Source organism: Macadamia integrifolia, unplaced genomic scaffold (assembly GCF_013358625.1).
Source record: "Macadamia integrifolia cultivar HAES 741 unplaced genomic scaffold, SCU_Mint_v3 scaffold1844, whole genome shotgun sequence".
NCBI classification, from domain to species: domain Eukaryota; kingdom Viridiplantae; phylum Streptophyta; class Magnoliopsida; order Proteales; family Proteaceae; genus Macadamia; species Macadamia integrifolia.
In genome coordinates this window covers 23,871-45,023 of record NW_024868381.1, presented here as the reverse complement: position 1 = coordinate 45,023, position 21,153 = coordinate 23,871, and the positions used below count along the sequence as shown (strand labels likewise).

Here is a 21,153-nt window from a genome sequence, read left to right as displayed (position 1 = left end):
ACCTAACATTTTCATATCCTTCCTGCAGGTCGATAAAAGTCTTTCGTTCCTTAATGGTTATGTTCAGGAGTCATTGGTAAAAGGAGCTCAGCTTTACATTCCTGAGAGTGAGCGATCTGGAATGACTAATGTCAGTAATTTTAGGAGTCAAGGCCATCATGACTCTTCCACCCATGGTCTAAGGTTTGAGGCTTATGGACTTCCAAAACCTTCTGTGGCATCAAGAACTCAACCAGTTCCGCTCGCAATCTCAAAGGAACTTGTTCCTGTGTCTGAGCCAACTTATCCTCAAGATATTTCCCATGCTACATCAGTGTCATCTGTCTCTGAACCCGGACCCACTGAGCTCAGGCTTCAACTTGATGGGATTCAAAAGAAGTGGGGTAGGCCTACTTATTCCCCTACTGTGCCATCAAACTCAAATTCCAGTTCCCAGAAACCGGTGAACGGGGTTCCACAACTTCTTGTACAGGGAACCGTTGGCCCACAAACTCGTGATGTGTCTTACGATTCAAGGAAACCACAGATTGAAGTTCCTCCTGAAAAGCAGAAACTTGCTGCGTCCTTATTTGGGGGTGCGTCATCAAAGACAGGGAAAAGACCAACATCTACTAACCATAAGACTACTAGAGTCCACAGCCATGCTGCGGAGAAGTCACAAATGCCGACTACAACAGTTGCGTCTACTGAACAAGCTGCAGAGAAGGCTTCTCAACCGCCTTCCCCGGATTTGCTCGATTTGGATGAGCCAACTCCTGGGGATAACACTGCACCCTCAGATCCATTTAAACAATTGGAAGGACTTCTTGGGCGTTCTGATATCTCTTCAGTAGCCAATTCTGCTGTTAGTGCTTCTAAGTCTTCTGATGTTATGTCACTCTATGCAGAGAGCCCCATGAGTGGGCTGGGTGATCCTGTAGCAAATACAGAACCAGCTAATTTGGATCCTATAAACCTCTTGTCTAGCTTGTCCAATTTAGCCAATAGAAATGTTCATGGAGGATCTGCAGCTACGCAGTTGGCACCTGTGAAAAAGGGTCCAAATCCCCAAGACTCCCTGGAAAAGGATGCAGTTACAAGGCAGGTTGGTGTAACACCTTCAGGTACAAACCCAAACTTGTTCAGCGACCTGCTTGGCTAGAGCACATGGAATTGATCATGCAGTGCATTACACGGTTTTGAGTTTAGAAGGCTTTCATTTGAGTAATTGCTTCCTGCTTCTGGTATGGATTGTTCATGTTGCTTAGTTCAGGGAAAGAAAATTATTCAGTTACTAGAGCTACTGGAGCGTGGGGTTGCAATTGCAGAAATACCTAGTGATTTGCTTCAAATGTGGATGGGGTAAAGCAGTGAAAGCAAGCTGCTTCTGTATTTTTATGTAGTTTTGTAGTAATATAGTTTTGATGGGTCGCTGTAAATTTGTTAATTTGTTTTGCAAATCAATTGCAATAAGATTAATGAAACTCTTTATGTATCTTAACAGTAGGGCTTTTGCAGCATTCCGGGAACAGGACTGGTAGAATGAGCTTTTTACCGCTGTAATTTAGTACATCTTTGTATTCATTGAAAATCTTACCTTTGCATTTTTCTATCTGTTTAAGCTGCCTCTGTTCTGCTGCTCCTGCCATAGGTGTTTCCCAAGATCTCAAATTTGGAAGACTTGCTGTTTCCTTGTATACCAAATATCAGTTATCCTCTGAACTGAATTATGTGGCACCAACGTGGGTTAGATTTTTTCCGCCAAGAACAAAAAAAAAAATTATTGGTCACTTCTTTTACTTAAAAAGGATATTCTTATTATTTAGTTGTACGATATATTTTAATTTAATTACTTGTAGACTTCAAATTTTGGATGGTAGAATTACTTTAATGAATGGACTTGGAACAGAATTGTTCACATTCTCCCATGTCTTAAAATTATTTTTCATTTATTTATTTAATTTTTTCTTATATAAAAAAGAAAAATTCCTTTAGTTAAGATAACTGAGTACACCATCCATTGTTACAGTGTCAAAAAACATTATCTGTTGGAAAATAAGCATAGGGGCCAATATCCAGATTTGGATTCAAAACAAGCAAAATAGTTACATTAATGCCATCTCTCCTCATCCATCCTTCTCTACTCGCTCAGAATTGTTGACAAATTGGCAATGGAATGTCCCTCTCCTTGAGGCCCTTTTTTCTACTCCTTTAAGTAGATGATTTTCTTCTTTGCCATCTCTCAAAGGAATTCTATCAACCAAAGGTGTAGCTAATTCTCTTGACTCGAAGTTCTTCTTCTCCCAGAAAATCCCAATATGATCTCTCTCATGGAAATCAACTCTTCACCCTAAGTTCAAAGTGTTTCTATGGAAGCTTCCAAACGAGGGTGTTCACCCAGGGGCAAACTTAGAGAGATTTTTTCCAGTTAATTCTGTGTCTTGTTTCTCTCTTGAAAGAGAAACAAATTGGCACCTAATCCAGGATGGATGCCAACAGAAACCTAGTGCTAACCCAAACCCAGTCATACCATGGTTAAAATACCAAGTTCTTATACCAAGCACATCCTATTTTATTGTTAGCGATGGGAGTTTCATGGAAGAGTTTTATGGAAGATTCAAGCGAAGATGGATGGGCATTTTTATATGATTCTTGTGTTTGTATCCTTAAAGGCCCCTTTGTTTGACAAAAAAAGGTGAGAAAGGTTAAAGAAGATGGGACACTTGTAATTCAAACAAGGTCATTTAATGTAATAATTGTTGTCGGTTGATAACAATTAATTTTTTCCACACATTCACTTTTGAATTTTAGTAAGGCTTCATAAAAATTTGTTTTGTGTCATCTCTCTCCTCCTCCTATTTCCCATAGAATTCCACCTCACTTCCATTTCCTCTCGTTGTCATAGAGATGGATCTCACTAAAAATTACAAATTCTATTATTTCCTTCCATTCTCTTTTCTTGTCAACCCAACTCATAACATTTGGAATCCACCTTCACAAGTTTCTCACCCCTTTTTATCCGTCAAACAAACAGGGCCTAAATTTTAGATTTGCAAGAAGTGCATATGGATCAGAGATAGATGCATTCTGGAAGAAGTTAACCAAGCACGGCAATTAGGAATTATTTCTGCCACTATTTGGGCTGACTGTGAGGAAGTGGTTAAGCTTTTCTATCATGATCAAGGTTTCTAGCCATGGAATTTGTTTTCTTTCTTGATGGATCTAAAACAATTATATCACAAATTTGAGTATTGTAAGTTGGAGAAACAATGTCTCGTTGTATGGTATTTATTGCTCAATAGTTAGCTAATAGGGTTAGAACTGAAGTTTTTGTAATTTGGTTGCATCTAATATTTGCATTTCTCTTCTTAGTACTGAATTTGATGTTCACATAAAACAAAAAAAAAAAAAAGAGAAAAATAATCTTGTTCTACTGGTGTAGAAAACACTCAGAGATAGGGAACGCAAAAAGACATCATTGCCCCCACTCTCAAGACGTTGAAGATGCTGGCATGAGTCTCTCATTGATTCTGCGTGTTGGTGTTTCCTAAGCCAATAGAACAAGATTCTTTCGCCTAAAAAAAAAACAATAATAAATTATTTTTAACATTACATTATTAAACCTTAAGCAGCAAATACACCAGTAGAATTCCAATCAGGGTACCTATTTGAATGATGGTATGGCGCCAATGAGGGATCATATAAGACACCAAATAAACTATATATTCTTGAAGCTATTTTTTACTGGAGGTACTAGTACCCATAACTAGTTCCAAAATCCAAACTAGTATTTCGTAACAACTCCTGGCAACACTGCTTAGCTTATAGGCTAGGGGAAATAGGTGGAGTATGAGTACGTGTGATCATGTTTATGACTTGAACATTTGTCCGAACTCAAGGTTTTATTATTATTATTATTCATCCCATAGAAAAAAAATTCTATATAATTTGGGTAATTTCATCTTCATCTTTTGATTATATTTTTGGTGAAAAATTTCTGCCATAATTAGGGGGTTTGGAGGCAGATTGAAGTGGCAAACTACCAATTTACAACCTTAATGGGAAAACTCATTACTTTTGGATCTTGTGCCCGGAACCAAATAGCTGGTAACACCCATTTTAGGTTCTTAAATCAAATAATTTATATGATCTCATGAGTGAGGTGATGCACGGGATTATGATAAAAGTGAAATATTTTGTCAGATCTAAGAGGTGTGAATAAGACCACTTTTATTCATATTTGTGGAAGGAAAGTTTCCCAGGCTCTTCTCAAAGTCTCCTTATTTGCAAGACCGGCAAAGGTATTCCTTTGAACTTGCTGGTCTTAGTAATCCACCAATTATTTTAAGTGTCTAGGCTCACTATTTATTTAAAAGGCAAGAGAACACTATCCATTTGTGTCCGGTAAGCCTAGACACAGCTGGGCATGAAATACATAATGCACCCAGTTATGTCTAGGCGTGGGGAATGCTAGACAAACAACATCCTTTCTCCCTTATTTAGCATATATTTATCATATTATCTTCATAACTTCAATATTTTGTGGGTCTTGGACGCCTTATCCCCTAAAGATCCCAATTTTAAATCATGGTTAAAAGAGAATGAACTATAAAATTATACTATGAAAAATTTTGAAATCATATAGTGCACTTTTTGAAATTAAATATGTGTTTGGTATGATTTCTTGGAATGCATTCTAAATCAATAATGCACTCCATGAATGCATATCAAACACAACTTAAGTGTGATACCCTACTTTTAAAACCTGATTTAATTACACGGTTGACCTGGTTTAACCATGCAGGACCCGAACCAGAGAGGGTTAAGGCGGGTTCCTTATGGACCATAATGGCAAGGGTGACTTTGAACACAGGTTGGCCAGACAAGTCCGAGTCAGTGCCAAAGGAGACGGGTATACCCAAGCCGTGTACATGCACGTATCATAAGGCCATGTACGAGTAATGTTGGTATGTAGCCGTATCTTAAAGTGTATATGTATTATATATCTCGTATCGAGAGTCGAATTCCATCGAAATCTCAATTGTTTGGCTAAGTTTCGACCAACAAGTGGGCGGTCACAGGCGGGCGAACCCACCCACCTGTGTGCCCACTCATGTGGTTACTAGATATTCTCTAAGTATAAATAGTACTTATTGTGTTTTTCTTTTTTCTCATTTAATGCATTAAAGAGTTGGTGAGAAGAGTAAAGAGGAGAGAGAAAAGAAAAGAAGAAAAGAGAACGAAGAAGAAGAAAGAGAAAGAAAAAGGAGGAAATGATTTTAAGCGACGCCGAGGTTTGCTCTTCTCATTCCGGCATTAGAAAAGTGATCCCCAACAAGAGACCTACGATTTGAGGTGAGTGAAAGCTATACTTCTTAAACTTTTACCAAACCCCAAGTGAACCCTTGATTTGGGTAGAGTTCCTTGGGATCTTGTTAATCCCACTTGTGATGATGAATCTACGGTTTAATAGATGGTCTATGTGTTGATTTTGAACGTTTAAAGAAGTGTTTACAAGATTTGAGAAGCATTGGTGATTTCTTGAGTTAAGAGGTGATTTTGGGGTTTTGAAAGAGTTCTTGAGAAAAGAAGGTAAGATTGCTTTTCAATCCTTAAATCTAACTTAGATCTAGGTTAGAATCATCTTATAAGACCTTAGATGTGTGAAAAATGTGATTGAAACAGTTCCATTTGGTTTTCCCAAAGTTGTGGGACGTTTCAAAGAAGGAAACAAATTTTCGCCCCCACAGGTGGGCGAAGCCTCCCGCTTGAGGGGGCAGCCCCTCAATCCTCGCTGGCGGGCGAAGCCGCCCACCGGTTCAACAGACAGGCTATACGGCCCGCCTATGAAGATCGGTGGGCGAAGACAGGTGGGCTGTCTGGCCCACCTGTTGGCCCCCCAGTCGGATTTTTTAGCTCGAATGGGCCCAAAACGGACGGACAACCCTCTTTTATGATTTTAAACATGATTTAAACATCAAACCTAGTTACTTTTGACCTCAAGGTGGTGAAATGCTAACCTTATTCACTTATGATAGGTTCCACTAGAATCTACGTTTCTCACACCAGATCTTACCCGTACCGAACGTGAGCTTTTGTAACCAACAAGTAAGTGGGGAGAAGATATTTGAATTTATTTTTAGGCTTATTTTTGCATCATTAAATTGTATCTAGACTAGCTATGTCATCATGCAAATTATGTGTAGATTAGTCATCCTCGTATGTCGTTCGCACGTATTGCTTGTGCATTCTAAACAAATGATTTATGATGTGTGTTGTGCTTTACAATATCAATGCTAAATGATTGATGTGCTTATGTGATGAATGGTTGGATTGCTGTGCATGATGTATTATTAGACTAGATGCCGTAGTCGGCTTGAAAACGAGTGCATTGGTGGCCCGTGGTATGGGACACGATGGTACTATGCAATCGTACTTTGTCATATAGGAGCATGCGGTTTAGGATTATCATTCCCCGTACTACGACCCTTCCCAACAGGGGTTGAGGTGTTGAGTTATCACTTAAGGGGAAGCAGTGGTCGCGGTTGTCGGGTCACTGTGGCGGTTAGACATACGCCCGACTGATCATTAGGACAGTCGGCAACCTCAGTGGTATATTCAAGAGGGTCAATCGTACTGCTTTTAAATTACTAGGGTCAGTATCTTTACTTTTCTGTCATTTACTTTTATGTTGAAAGCCGGTAGTCGGCATGCTTTACTTTTCTAAGTACTCACGGTGGGCCTTCTTCGACAACCCTATAGACGTATCGCAGGATGGAGTTCACGGCTCATACCCGGGGTATACGCGCACTGTGGTTGTAAGTAGCACCTAACCAAAGACCTAATAATGTTGTTTAGGTGGATAAGATTTAAAATGAATTGCATAACATATAGTGCATATAGATGTGATTGTTGTGTGGTATTTCTTTTCACTTACTGAGCTAGTGAACCCATCCCATGTGCGCACCACTTTTAGATGATTTTACAGGTCACCCACCTGAAGATTAGGGGTCGGGCCCTACAGTTGAGTTTCCTGATGAGGATTGGTGGGTCCCTGAAGTGTATGAGCACAGTGCTGATTGTATGTGCGAGGGCTGTGCTGCAGGACCGCAGTAATGACACCGTACAGAATTTTTCTTTTTGATTCTTTTGATGACCTCCCCTTTTGTGTACTTGATACATAAATTGTTATTCTTTTGTGTAAATATCATGTCTGTGGGCCCACATGTACTTAGCTATATACTATAATTAGGGTATCAAGTATATTGAAGATATTTACAGATAATTTAAGTCTTCCACTGAATTTTTGAACACTTATCTTAGATGTGGGTATGCTATGGCGGGGTACTATATCTGATGATTCTGACATGTTTGGGTTAACCGGAGTTAACCCGATCACTGGTCCGATTCTGTGTGAATGGGATGTGACAACGGTGGTATAAGAGCATGATGCTCTATCCACTCACAGCATACCATTTAGACCCCATAGAATCTATAATAGGAAATGGGGTTGGGTAAATGTAAAAACTTTAAAGAATTAAAAGCCAAAAAAAAAAAATAGTTACATTTAATTATTGCATTTCATGGCATGCATTAGAGAAAACGTGCTTGGAATAAATAAAAGACTAGTTATTTGATTTCATAACCCATCGAGTATGGATTTGATAAAAATTTCGACAGCATAACAACGCTAAACAAGATTTTTCAAAAATTTCATATAGAAGCACCTGATAGACAACATACTTATATGAATAAGTATAATCAACAAAAGCTAACTAACGTTATTACAATCAAATTACAATAAGTTTATCAAGCATACAAAACTAATTGAAAGTCACCAACAACATCAGAACACCATACTAGCAAGTCCAAATTACAGATAAAAGTACAAAAAAAAATTATATATATAGTCCACCATAAACACATAAACAACAGAGACAAGTAAAAGCTGATTAGGATAGGCAGACTAAGTCCTCAGAGACCCTCATCATCATCTAGCTCTACTACTCCATCCCTCCTAGGCCTCGCTTTAACTTCGAGCCTGCGATCGTAGTAATCAAACCTCACATTCACTAGTTGCACATCCCTCCGGAGTCGAATCCGCTGAAATGGTATTGGCCGTTGTGTCCAAGTCCTCGCTCAATCTTAGGAAGAAATTCTCTAATGTAGCCTGCCTTTCTAAGATATTTTCCTCTCTAGTAGCACTCTCATCTAGTCTTCTCAAGAGCTGATCTTGCCCATCTTTCAAGGCCCTCATACTGGACATCATACTCTCAAAGTCAAATGCGCCACTCTCAAGTGGTGGGGTTCTATGTCGTGGGTCTGCAGCCCTAGTAAAGTCAGGATCAGCATCTTTCGAATCAAGAGGCTCCTCCTCGAGGACATCCTCGTCCAGAAAGTCCTCCTCGAATTGAGGAATATAATCCTCATCCTCCTCATTATTTTCCTCCTCCTCCATGTGGACATCCTCCCTGTGGACATTCCCCCTGTTCCTACCTCCTTGAGCTCCTGCCCTCTAAGGTACATCCATAAGAACTTGGAGACCCATCCTGTGTAGATTTTTCCTGTTAAATTTATCTGCTGGGGTCTTTCCCTCCTCACCACTCAAATCCACCCCAAAGAACTCGAAAACCCTTGTGAGGGTCCTACCATATGAGAAACCTCTATCCTCAGAATGCGTGGCATGATGCTCCATAGTCTTAAGTATAATGTAGGGCAGACATAAATGTTCGGCACCTCCCTCCAAGGCCATGTAGATGCAGAAGGCTATATAGGCTGCCATGAAGCCCACTTGGTTCCTATGACCTCCTCTAGGGAGCAAATTAAACTGAACCAAGCGAGCAAATACATGAGCCTCTGGGTTGAATGTCGTCTCAGAATCCGGACGCACCTTGCTGCCACTAATGGTCTCGTAAATGTGGTCCTGCATCTCCGAACTTAAGGATGTGCCCATGGGCTTACTCCTTGGGGGGCTATAGAATTGATGTCCAACTGATGACATATCTAAAATACTAGCAAGAGTATCCACAGTCAAACGAATGTTCATTCCCTTCACCATGCTGGTGATTGAATACTCCCCACACTGGTAAGAGACCTTTAAATTACAATAAAACCTTCGAACCAGATGTTCATAGCATGGGCAATCAACGTTAAGGATGGACTGCCAACCCAGTGCAGTAAACCTCTCTTACAGTTGAATCTTGTTGAAATCATAAGTTACCACGGTTTTCTCCATCATCACAGACTTCTTTAGAAAGGTCTACCAATTTGTTTCTGCCCTCAAACTCCGGAAGAGTCCCTCATCATAGTCTAGAGGATCTATAGGGGCATGTCCTTATTGCCTTGTACGAAGGGCTGGGGAACTAGTCCCTACGCCCTTCCATTTTGAAGTTATGGTCCTACGTCTATTGGAAGAGGATGCGGGTTCCTTGCCCATACGAGAAGACATCCTAGTAAGAAAAGAGAAGAAATAGTGATAAGTAAATCTTTTACATGACAAAGGAAGTAAACAGGAGGGTGAGCAAGCACATGTAAATGCACCTAAATATATAATGTGGATCATTATAAAAAGATGAGTGGTTAAGCCATAGAGAAATGAATAGGAGGAAATCCCCAAACATGGCATCCACTAGCATGTTGCAAGATAGAAAAGTAACAAAGGAGTATAAAACATGGCAAGTGAGAAGTGATGGAAAGCCTTATAAGAATTTCCTCAAGTGGAGTAATTGGTGTCAAATGATGGAAAGCCCCAATTTTAATGTGCAAGTTTAATCCAAGAGAATGAAAATCCCATAATAGTGTAGAACTTGAAGCTTACATGTCAATGATAGTAATACCAATCATTATACAACCAAGAATATGCAGAAATTTTCTATTATGACATTGAGGTACAAGGAATGAGAGAGATTCAAAATTGTTCACAAGTATGGATTCAAAGTGTAAGACAAACATCATTGCACCAACAATTAATGGTAAGTGATTCAAAGTTGTTCACAAGTATGGAATGAAGTGAAGAGAATCATAGAAACCCCAGAAATTTTTTTCAAGAAACTTAACACAAAAGAGATGGATTTTCATGGAAAAGAGATGGATTTTCATAGAAAAGAGATGGAATTGCAAGCATATACAAGTTTCCATGATCTTTCCAACAATGTAAGAGCAAATCAAAGATAAGAAAACCCACTGAGTTGTTAGTTGGGGAGAAAGGAGAAGAAATAGAAGAAAACCCCAAATTGGAGAAATTAGGGCATGATTTGGGATTTTCTCCCATAGATTGGGTAGTAAAGCCCAAACTATGAATTAGTCACAAAGGAAGCATCATATTTTCATGGAATGATTATTCTAAGAAAAGAAACATGAAAAAAAAAATCAAGTTTTGGGAAGTATAAATGGATTCAACACACAAAATATATGTTCCAAGAAGAGAAATGGAGAAGAGACTTACTTGAGAGTGAAAGGAGCTTGAATCTTTCAAAATACGTGGAATTGTTGAGTGAAATCGCGAGTGGATGCACCAAGAAACCCTCCAAAATCGCCTGAGCTGAGCCAAAGTGGAAGATGGGAAAAATGAGGGTGAAAGATGCTTAAAAGCCCCTTTATTTTTCCACCTCGGGTTGGACCGGTGGGCCTGACCCGAGCTGCCCGTCGGTTGGGGAAAATATATATATATATATATATATAAATATAGTAATGGTAATAATAATACATATAAATAAGAATAATAATACAAAAAAAATTGAGTGGGACCACCGTCCTACTTATCGAAGCGCTAGCACAATACTCTCGGGGCTAAGATGTGGCTAGATGCAAGACATCATACACTACAATACCCCGTGTTTTGGTATATGATTATGTGCTTATGTAAATTCTAAGGTACTTAACCAATGTTTTGTGTATAGTATGATCCAAGTGCAAGGACACGATGGTATGCACTAGATCCGGTAGCAATGCTCGAGGTACCTCACGTGGTCCTCGTCCTATCGGTCGACCACCAAATCCTCGAAGGTCCCGCTCTGTGGGGCAAACCCCACTTCCACAACGTCAAGAAATCCTTGACCAGGGTGTGGCACAACCCACCTTTGACCACACTTTCGGATCCTCCACCTGTCATCACTCCGAGTGATGTTCCGACTATAGTCCAGCAGTCACAGCAAGCCTTCCAACAACAAATGCTCCAGCAGCAGAAGGCATTTATGGTTGTTATACAGCAATAGTTAGACCTTCCTCAACCCAGTCAACATCCTCGGATAACTACTCCACAAGACCCACTTGTAGGGTATGGTATGGGACCACAAGCCAGAGGTACACCTCCAATTCTGCCACTTAGCACTCCTCCATATATGGTGCCCCCTCCGTACCCTTACTATTCGGTATATGCCTCCAATTACCCGTCGATGAATAATACGACAAGGGTAGTGGAATCTTTCAAGAGGAACTTGCCACCTGTATTCTCTAAGGTGGGGACTGATCCTCTAAAGCCAAACCAGTGGATCCAAGAGCTGAAAAAGATATTTGAGGTAATTGAGTGCACTGAGGCACAGAAGCTTATTTGTGCAGGGTTGCAACTCAAGAATGAAGCCAACTCTTGGTGGCAAGCCTCTAAGCCTATATTTTTTGCCGCACATCTGGAACCCACGTGAGAGTAGTTCAAGGAGTTATTTTTGACAAACCATTACCCTCGTAGCTTTAGAGACCGTAAATAGATAGAATTCATGGCCTTGACTCAAGGGAATAAGACTATCCTTGAGTATCAACAGCAGTTTGAAAGCTTATTCCATTTTACCCCTAGGCATATGAGGTCAGCTGAAGAAAAGGCTGCAAGGTTTCTGAAGGGATTAAAGACATCTATTAGGTCAATGCTTGAGGTCTTATATTTGACAGATTATGGCCAGATTGTGCAAAAAACTAAAACCATGGAAGATAAGCAGAAGGGAGAACAATCCCTCACACTTGGATTGTGGAAGAGGACTAATCCATTTCTAGACATGGGCAACTCATCCAAGGTATACCGTGGGTCATATAGTTCTGGTCCTGCATATAGACAGCCCTATAGGCCATCTGGCTACCTTCCTCGACCAGCTGGTGGTCCGGGCTCTACATCTTTTTGCCCGAACACTAGTACGGTGCCTACAGTCACAAGGCAACCCCGTCCCCCATCTACATCAGGTCAAGTGCAAAGGGGCCTTGCCCCAGTTTCGGTGTCACAGATCCATTGCTTTAATTGCCACTCTTATGGGCATTATGCCAAAGACTGTCGAGTTAGACCAACTTTACCATCCAGTCAGCCCTCGGTGTACAGACCTCCCTTAATTCGGGGGAATCAACTGCAAGGAAGAATGTATGCCTTATCAACTGAGGAAGCTGAGGCTAGCACGGAAGTGGTAGCAGGTACATTTTAATTTAAGATTTTCCTTATGCTGAATTTTGATGACCTGCTATAGTTATATGCATTGTTGCACTAGGTGTTCTATCTATATCGGGTATACCAGCCTATGTCTTGTTTGATTTAGGAGCTACACATTCGTTCATATCTAAGAGATTTGCTGAGAAACTTGGTATGTTGCCCAGGACACTAGATCATGCGATGATTGTTAGTATGCCTACAGGCAAAGTTACACAGTTGAAGGAGGTGTATGGGCCATGCCCAGTGGAAATCAGTGGAAAGAAATGGAATGCACAACTCATCAAATTCAACATGCAGAATTTTGACGTTATATTGGGCATGGATTGGTTGTCGGCCCATCGAGCAAATGTGATGTGTGTCAAAAAATTAATTAAGATGACAAATGATGAAGGTAAAGAACCAGTATACCAAGTAGATAAAATAAAACGGGCTAGAAAGGTCCTCATCTCTGCTCTTCAAGAGGTAAAATTGTTGAAAAGTGGATGTCAGGGCTACTTAGCATCGGTACTTGATGTTGATGCGAAGGTTACACCTCTAGAAGAGGTAGAGGTGGTTAAAGAATTTTTTGACGTCTTTCCAGATGATTTGATGCATCTACCGCCTGATAGAGAGTTAGAATTTACCATAGACTTGATTCCTAGAGCAGGTCCAGTGTCAAAAGCTCCATACAGGACGGCACCAGCCGAATTGAGGGAGTTACGGATGCAGTTGCAAGAATTATTAGAGAAGGGATTTAGTCACCCAAGTGTTTCACCTTGGGGTGCCCCTGTATTGTTTGTCAAGAAGAAGGATGGTAGCTTGCGTATGTGCATCGATTATCAGGAATTGAATAAGCTAACCATTAAGAACCGGCATCCATTGCCACGCATTAATGATTTGTTTGACCAACTACAAGGTGCAAATGTATTTTAAAGATAGACCTTAGATCGGGCTATTATCAGCTCAAGATAAAGAGCGGTGACATACCCAAGACAACTTTCAGGACTCGGTATGGCCACTATGAGTTCCTAATGTTATCTTTTGGATTAACCAATACACCGGCAACATTCATGGATTTAATGAATCGAGACAGCTTTCAGGACTCGGTATGACCACTATGAGTTCCTAATGTTATCTTTTGGATTAACCAATACACCGGCAGCATTCATGGATTTAATGAATCGAGTATTTCACAATGTCCTGGATAAATGAGTAATTATTTTTATTGATGACATCTTGATCTACTCCAAGACGGAAGAAGAGCATACTCAATACCTGAGGATGGTATTACAGAGGCTGAGAGAACAACAATTGTTTGCCAAATACAGTAAGTGTGAATTTTGGCTTAAGCAAGTTGGATTCCTTGGACATGTAGTGTCTAAGGATGGAATCGAGGTGGATCCTGATAAGGTGAAAGCAGTAGTAGAGTGGGAAAACCCCAAGAACCTTACAGAAATTAGAAGTTTCTTGGGTTTAGCTGGGTACTACCAGCGCTTTATTGAGAATTTTGTTCGGATCTCAGCACCAATAACTAAGTTAACCAAAAAAGGGGTAAAATTTAAATGGACAAAGGAATGTGAGAAGAGTTTTCAGGAATTGAAGAAAATGTTGGTGTCAGCCCCTGTGTTGACCATTCCTGAAGGCACAGGTGGAATGACAGTCTACACTGATGCTTCTAAGGTCGGGTTGGGTTGTGTTCTCATGCAACGCAGTAAGGTGATAGCATATGCATCCTGATAACTAAAGGAATATGAAAAGAACTACCCCACTCATGACTTGGAACTAGCCGCAGTCATTTTTGCCCTAAAGATTTGGAGACATTATTTGTATGGGGAGAAGTGCGAGATATATAGTGACCACAAAAGCCTTAAGTACTTTTTCACCCAAAGAGATTTGAATATGAGGCAGAGGAGATGGCTCGAGCTCATGAAGGACTATGACTGTGACATTCGGTATCATCCTGGCAAGACTAATGTAGTGGCAGATACGTTGAGTCGGAAGGCATAGACTGTGTCACTCTCATACTTAGCTATCAGCCCACCACTTGTATAAGAAGTGATGCTAATGGATGAAACCCTCTTATATGAAGGAGCAACCTTAGAGCTTGAACATCAATCAGAAGACATTAAATGGTTAACTGTATCCTTGGTAGCTCTACAGGTGCACCCGTCTATTAGGCAAGAGGCGATAATGAAACAACCTTTGGATCCTGAGTTGCAACGGATCAGAATTAAGATTCAGGAGTAAATAATGAATAACCCTGACTTCGTTTTAGCCAGCGACGGGGCATTATTGTTTCAAGGTAGGTTATGTGTGCCCGATGATTTGGAGATACAAGATAAGATAGTGCAGGAAGCACATAGCTCTGAGTACTCACTCCACCCAGGAAGTACAAAGATGTATAAGGACCTCAGACAAAACTACTGGTGGCCAAGCATGAAAACCACAATAGCCCTATATATGACGACTTGTCTTACATGCCAAAAAGTAAAAGCTGAGAGGCATTGACCTTATGGTACTCTGCAGTCACTCCCAATACCGGACTGGAAGTGGGATAGGATTACGATGGATTTTGTCATCGGACTACCACGCACACCTAAGGGGATGGATGCAATTTGGGTGATAGTTGATCGGCTTACTAAGACTGCTCATTTCATTCCCATCAAGACCAAATTCTCTATGGCCAAGTTAGCACAACTTTATATGGATAACATAGTACGCTTGCATGGAGTGCTAGTGAGCATTGTGTTAGAGAGGGACCCAAGGTTCACTTCCAGATTTTAGAAAAGTTTCCAGCATGCTTTGGGATCATAAGTGAACTTGAGTACTGCTTTCCACCCACAGACTGATGGTCAGTCAGAGTGAACTATACAGTTATTAGAGGACATGCTCAGGGCATGTGCAATGGAAATGTATGGTAGTTGGGAAGAATATATACCCCTTATGGAGTTTGCCTATAACAACAGTTATCAAGCTACAATTGGGATGGCTCCATATGAGGCATTATATGGTAGGAAGTGTAGAACTCCTCTATATTAGAATAAGGTAAGTGAACGCCGAATATTAGGACCCGAAATGATACAGATGACATGTGACAAGGTCGATGTTATTCGAGAAAGGATTAAGGCAGCTCAGTCACGTCAAAAGAGCCATGCAGACACCCGCAGGAAAGACATTGAGTTTCAAGCAGGAGAAAAGGTGTTTCTCAAGATTTCTCCTACTAAAAGGTTGCATAGGTTCCATAGAAAGGGTAAGTTGAGTCTGAGATACATTGGCCCATTTGAGATTTTGACTCAGGTTGGCTCAGTAGCCTACATGCTTGCTCTTCCACCTTCGCTCGAAAATGTTCATAATGTATTTCATGTATCCATGCTGAAGCGATATGTTCATGATCCATCATATGTGTTACCCATGGAACCAGAATATTTAGAAGCTGATATGACCTATAGAGAACAGCCAGCTGAAATCTTAGATCAAAAAGTGAAAACCCTTCGCAACCGCTCTATTTCCTTCGTAAAGGTGCATGGGCTAATCATTCACTTGAAGAAGCATCTTGGGAGAAAGAGGATGAAATCCAACCCAAGTACCCTCATCTTTTCGAACAACCAGGTACGACAATTTCGAGAACAAAATTTTCAAAAAGGGGGGGTAAATGTGATACCCTACTTTTAAAACCTAGTTTAATTACACGGTTGTTCCGGTTTAACCATGCAGGACCCAAACCAGAGAGGGTTAAGGCGGGTTCCTTATGGACCATGATGGCAAAGGTGACTTTGAACACAGGTTGGCCAGACAAGTCCAAGTCAATGGTAGAGGAGACGGGTGTACCCAAGCCGTGTACATGCATGTATCATACGGCCATGTACGGGTAATACTAGTATGTAGCCATATCCTAAAGTGTATACATATTATATATCTCGTATTGAGAGTGAGATACATGCCGAGAGTTGAATTCCATCGAAATCTGAATTATTTGGTTAAGTTTCTACCAACAGGTGGGCGGTCATAGGCGGGCGAACCTGCCCACCTGTGTGACCCACCTATGTGGTTACTAGATATTCTCTAAGTATAAATAGTACTTATTGTGTTTTTCTTTTTTCTCATTTAATGCATTAAAAAGTTGGTGAGAAGAGTAAAGAGGAGAGAGAAAAGAGAGGAAGAAAAAAGAACGAAGAAGAAGAAAGGGAAAGAAAAAGGAGGAAGAAACGATTTTAAGCGACACCAAGGTTTGCACTTCTCATTCTGGCACCGAAAAAGTGATCCCCAACAAGAGACCTACGATTTGAAGTGAGTGAAAGCTATACTTCTTAAACTTTCACCAAACCCCAAGTGAAACCCTTGATTTGGGTAGAGTTCCTTGGGATCTTGTTAATCCCACTTGTGATGATGAATCTATGGTTTAATAGATGGTTTATGTGTTGATTTTGAAGGTTTAAAGAAGTGTTTATAAGATTTGAGAAGCATTGGTGATTTCTTGAGTTAAGAGGTGATTTTGGGCTTTTGGAAGAGTTCTTGAGCAAAGAAGGTAAGATTGCTTTTCAATCCTTAAATCTAACTTAGATCTAGGTTAGAATCATCTTATAAGACCTTAGATGTGTGGAAAATGTGATTGGAACAGCCCCATTTGATTTTTCCAAGGTTGTGGGACGTTTCAAAGAAGGAAACAAATTTCCGCCCCCACAGGTGGGTGAAGATCGACGGGCGAAGCCGCCCGCCTGAGGGGGCCCGCCGATTCAACCGATGGGCTATACAGCCCACCTGTGAAGATCAGTGGGCGAAGATAGGTGGGCTGTCTGGCCCACCTGTTGGCCCCCCAGTCAGATTTTTGAGCCTTAATGGGCCCAAAACGGACGGACAACCCTCTTTTATGATTTTAAACATGATTTAAACATCAAACCTAGTTAGTTTTGACCCAAGGTGGTGAAATACTAACCCCATTCGCTTATGATAGGTTCCACTAGAATCTACGTTTCTCACGCCGGATCTCACTCGTACCGAACGTGAGCTTTTGTACCCAACAAGTAAGTGGAGAGAAGACATTTGAATTTATTTTTAGGCTTGTTTTTGCATCATTAAATTGTATCTAGACTAGCCATATCATCATACAAATTATGTGTAGATTAGTCATCCTCATATGTCGTTCGTACACATTGCTTGTGCATTCTAAACAAATGATTTGTGATATGTGTGTTGTGCTTTACATTATCAATGCTAAATGGTTGATGTGCTTATATGATGAACGGTTGGATTACTATGCATGATGCATTATTAGACTAGACGCCATAGTCGGCTTGGAAATGAGTGCATTAGTGGCCCATGGTTTGGGACGCGGTAGTACTATGCAATAGTACTTTGTCATATAGGAACATGCGGTTTAGGATTATCATTCCTCGTGCTACGAACCTTCCCAACAGGGGTTGAGGTGTTGGGTTATCACTTGAGGGGAAGCAATGGTCGCGGTTGTCGGGTCACTATGGCAGTTAGACATAAGCCCGACTGGTCATTAAGACAGTCGGCAACCTCAGTGGTATATTCAAGAGGGCCAATCGTACTGCTTTTAAATTACTGGGGTCAGCACCTTTAATTTTTTATCATTTACTTTTATGTTGAGAGGCGGTAGTTGGCATGCTTTACTTTTCTAAGTACTCACGGTGGGCCTTCTCCGACAACCCTATGGGCGTATCTCTGGATGGAGTTGGCAGCTCGTACCCGGAGTATACACGCACTGTGGTTGTAAGTAGCACCTAACCAAAGATCTAGTAATGTTGCTTAGGTGGATAAGATTTAAAATGAATTGCATAGCATATAGTGTATATGGATGTGATTGTTGTGTGGTCTTTTTTTTCACTTACTGAGCTAGTGAGCCCATCCCACGTGCGCACCTCTTTTAAATGATTTTGCAGATCACCCGCCTGAAGATCAGGGGTCGGGCCCCACAGTTGAGTTTCCTGATGAGGATTGGTGGGTCCCTGAGGTGTATGAGCACGGTGCTGATTGCATGTGCGAGGGCTGTTCTGCGGGACCGCAGTAATGACACCGTATAGAATTTTGCTTTTTGATTCTTTTGATGACTTCCCCTTTTGTGTACTTGATACATAAATTGTTATTCTTTTTGTGTAAATATCATACCTACTGGCCCACATGTACTTAGCTATATATTACAATTTGGGTATTAAGTATAATGGGGATATTTACAGGTAATTTAAGTCTTCCGCTGAACTTTTGAACACTTATCTTAGATGTGGGTATGCTGTGGTGGGGTACTGTATTAGATGATCCTGGCAGGTTTGGTTTAACCAGAGTTAACCCGGTCACCGGTCCGGTTCTGTGTGAACGGGGTGTGACATTCAGTTTCCTTGAGTCCCTTATTCTCTACTCGGTGCTCCTCCTAGTTTTAAGATCATTTGAATCTAGACTTCATCTTGGAACAGTATTTTCATACCATTCCTCAATATGGTAATTTTCTTACCACCCTTTAACTTTTCTCACTGGGCACTTGAAGACTCCGGGCTTTCTCCCCTCTACACTAACTCCTACCCCCCAATTTTCCACTTTACCCAATCACCTACTGTGAAAAATAGCTCTCCATCTTCCCTACTTTCCCCTCCTCGGGCCCTCACTATGAACTCATCTTCAAAGGAGCGTCATCTTCTGGGAAAAGGTACTCTAAGAAGCTTTAACCAATATCAAATCCACATATGTAGCTCAACAACCAAAATACCAAGCTACTTACAGGCATGGCCAGATTGTCAAGCTACTCTAAGGAGCTTTGAGAACCTTGAATGACCTACCAAGCCACTCGTAAGAGGTCGGAGAGCCCAAACTGTCCCACCATGTTGTCAGTAGAAGTTCGGAGAGCCCAATTGAGCTACTGCGCTATTTATGGGCACTGGGAAAACCCTGGATAAGAAAAACTCTCGTAATAGGGAAAGTTAGTCCCAACCAAATATGTAACCGCCAAGCTAGGAGTGGATTACCAAGAAAGATCACTCGGAGAAATCCATAACCATCCCTGAAAGGATGAATCCCTCATTAATCAGGATGCGCTATTTAGGCACACTCTAAATATACTCTTACCATACTTGGACTCCAGACATATTTGGACTCCCATAAGCATTAGGATGCTTATCAAGCTAGAACTCTCCACGACTACCTTATCACTACCATAAATACTCAGGTATACCCTCTTCAGAGAGACACAAATTTTTTTCATCCTAGTTGGAATTACTATTTGCATAGAGATCTTACATAGGCATCGGAGAGTCCCTCGTCAGATTAGCTCAACACTCACTCTCTTGTATTTGTTCTCCTGTGCAGGATGTATAGGAAGTGTAGGATGATCCCTTGTAGCAACACCTGTTATCATCGAATCTTGAAAAGGCTTAAAAAAAGGTAAATATACATTTTAAAAATAAAAAGTGATAGAAGTTTGAGAAAATAATACACATTATTCAAGTTTCACATACAAAGCAATCGGTGAGGTGTGCATATGTAAGAAAGATCAATTGTAGATGCTTTATATTAAGATAAAATAAAGGGTAAGTGAACCTTACCAGTTTCGGCCAATTGGAGGGGAGGCAAGAGCATCTTTATCACAAATTGGAGAGGGCCAACGTAATCTTTTTGCACTCGTACCACTCTGGGCCTTTCCTATGGTAGATTGGTAGGGTTCTTTTTTACCAAAATAAATAACCAAAAAATATCTTTGGAACAAATGGGGAATTGGATTCAAGTCAAATCTTGAATTCTAAGAATTTTTTGGAATTAAATTGATAGAATTACCTAAACATGCCCTCTAAGAGCCAAGTCCAATTTTTTTAGTCAAATTGGGACATACACAGACATGACCCAAGTAAATAGAGATTAGATCCTCTACACATACGTTCACTTGCACTTAGGGTAAAGAGGGGTATATATGGAAGCAAAAGGAACATGTGTTCGATCTTCACATATACGTGCAAGTGAATGTACTTGGACTCCCATAAGGATCGGGACGCTTATCAAGCCGGGACTCTCCACAACTACCTTACCACTACTATAAATACTCAGGTATATCCCCCTTCAGAGGGATTGAAATCTTTTTCCATTCTACTTGGAATTACTGCTTACAGGGGGGTATTACTTAGGCATCGGAGAGTCCCCCATCGGATCAACTCGACGCTCATTCTCTTGTGTTTGTTCTCCTATGCAGGAAGTATGAGATATAATGTTTTTCACTGTATGGGTTAGTACCAGTTATTGTGTGGGGTCGGATTAGTGGTTGGGTGTTGATTGGCTGGTTGGGTTGGATGAAGACCGGTTCAGGAGTGATCCCCTAATGGGAATCCAGGTCTTCAATTAACCGCCTTAAAGTGTAAAGATCAGTAGGCCTTTTTACAATTGGGTCCTATTATGAGAGGGTCCAACTTGTATTCTATTTCAGGGTTAGTCTCTGCTCCTCATCTATATAAAAGAATCAACATTCATTAGTTGTTACCGATTGACAATTTACATAGAAAGAGGAGCAGACAAGACTAACAAAGAGAGAAAGCTCAGGTAAGAAGATTGTAGCTTGTAGAATCTTCCCAATACGATATGGATCCAGGTATGTGTTAGTTAGATTCATGATTGTATTATTGTTTCTTATTCATTGATCCGTCATAAAAATCCTATAAATTATTCTTAAACTTGGTATCAAAGCGAGGCATATGATTAGATCATTGAATAATATATATTGTTCTTGTTGTTTGCCTCCTTGAATTGTTTTTTTTTTTTTTTTTTGGAATCTATGGAAGTTTTGATCTTGAGTTTAC

General features: G+C 40.6%; 1 protein-coding gene across 1 annotated transcript in view; it reads left to right on the top strand.

The window, feature by feature from the left end:
* LOC122064981 (AP-4 complex subunit epsilon-like) overlaps nucleotides 1–1,591 on the top strand; it is a 43,473-nt gene extending 41,882 nt beyond the window's left edge. The window contains exon 11 of the mRNA XM_042628776.1: nucleotides 29–1,591. Coding sequence (XP_042484710.1) covers nucleotides 29–1,141 — 1,113 coding nt within the window. The 3' untranslated portion in view covers nucleotides 1,142–1,591. The remainder of the gene's footprint in view (nucleotides 1–28) is intronic.
* The last annotated feature ends 19,562 nt before the right edge of the window (nucleotides 1,592–21,153 follow it).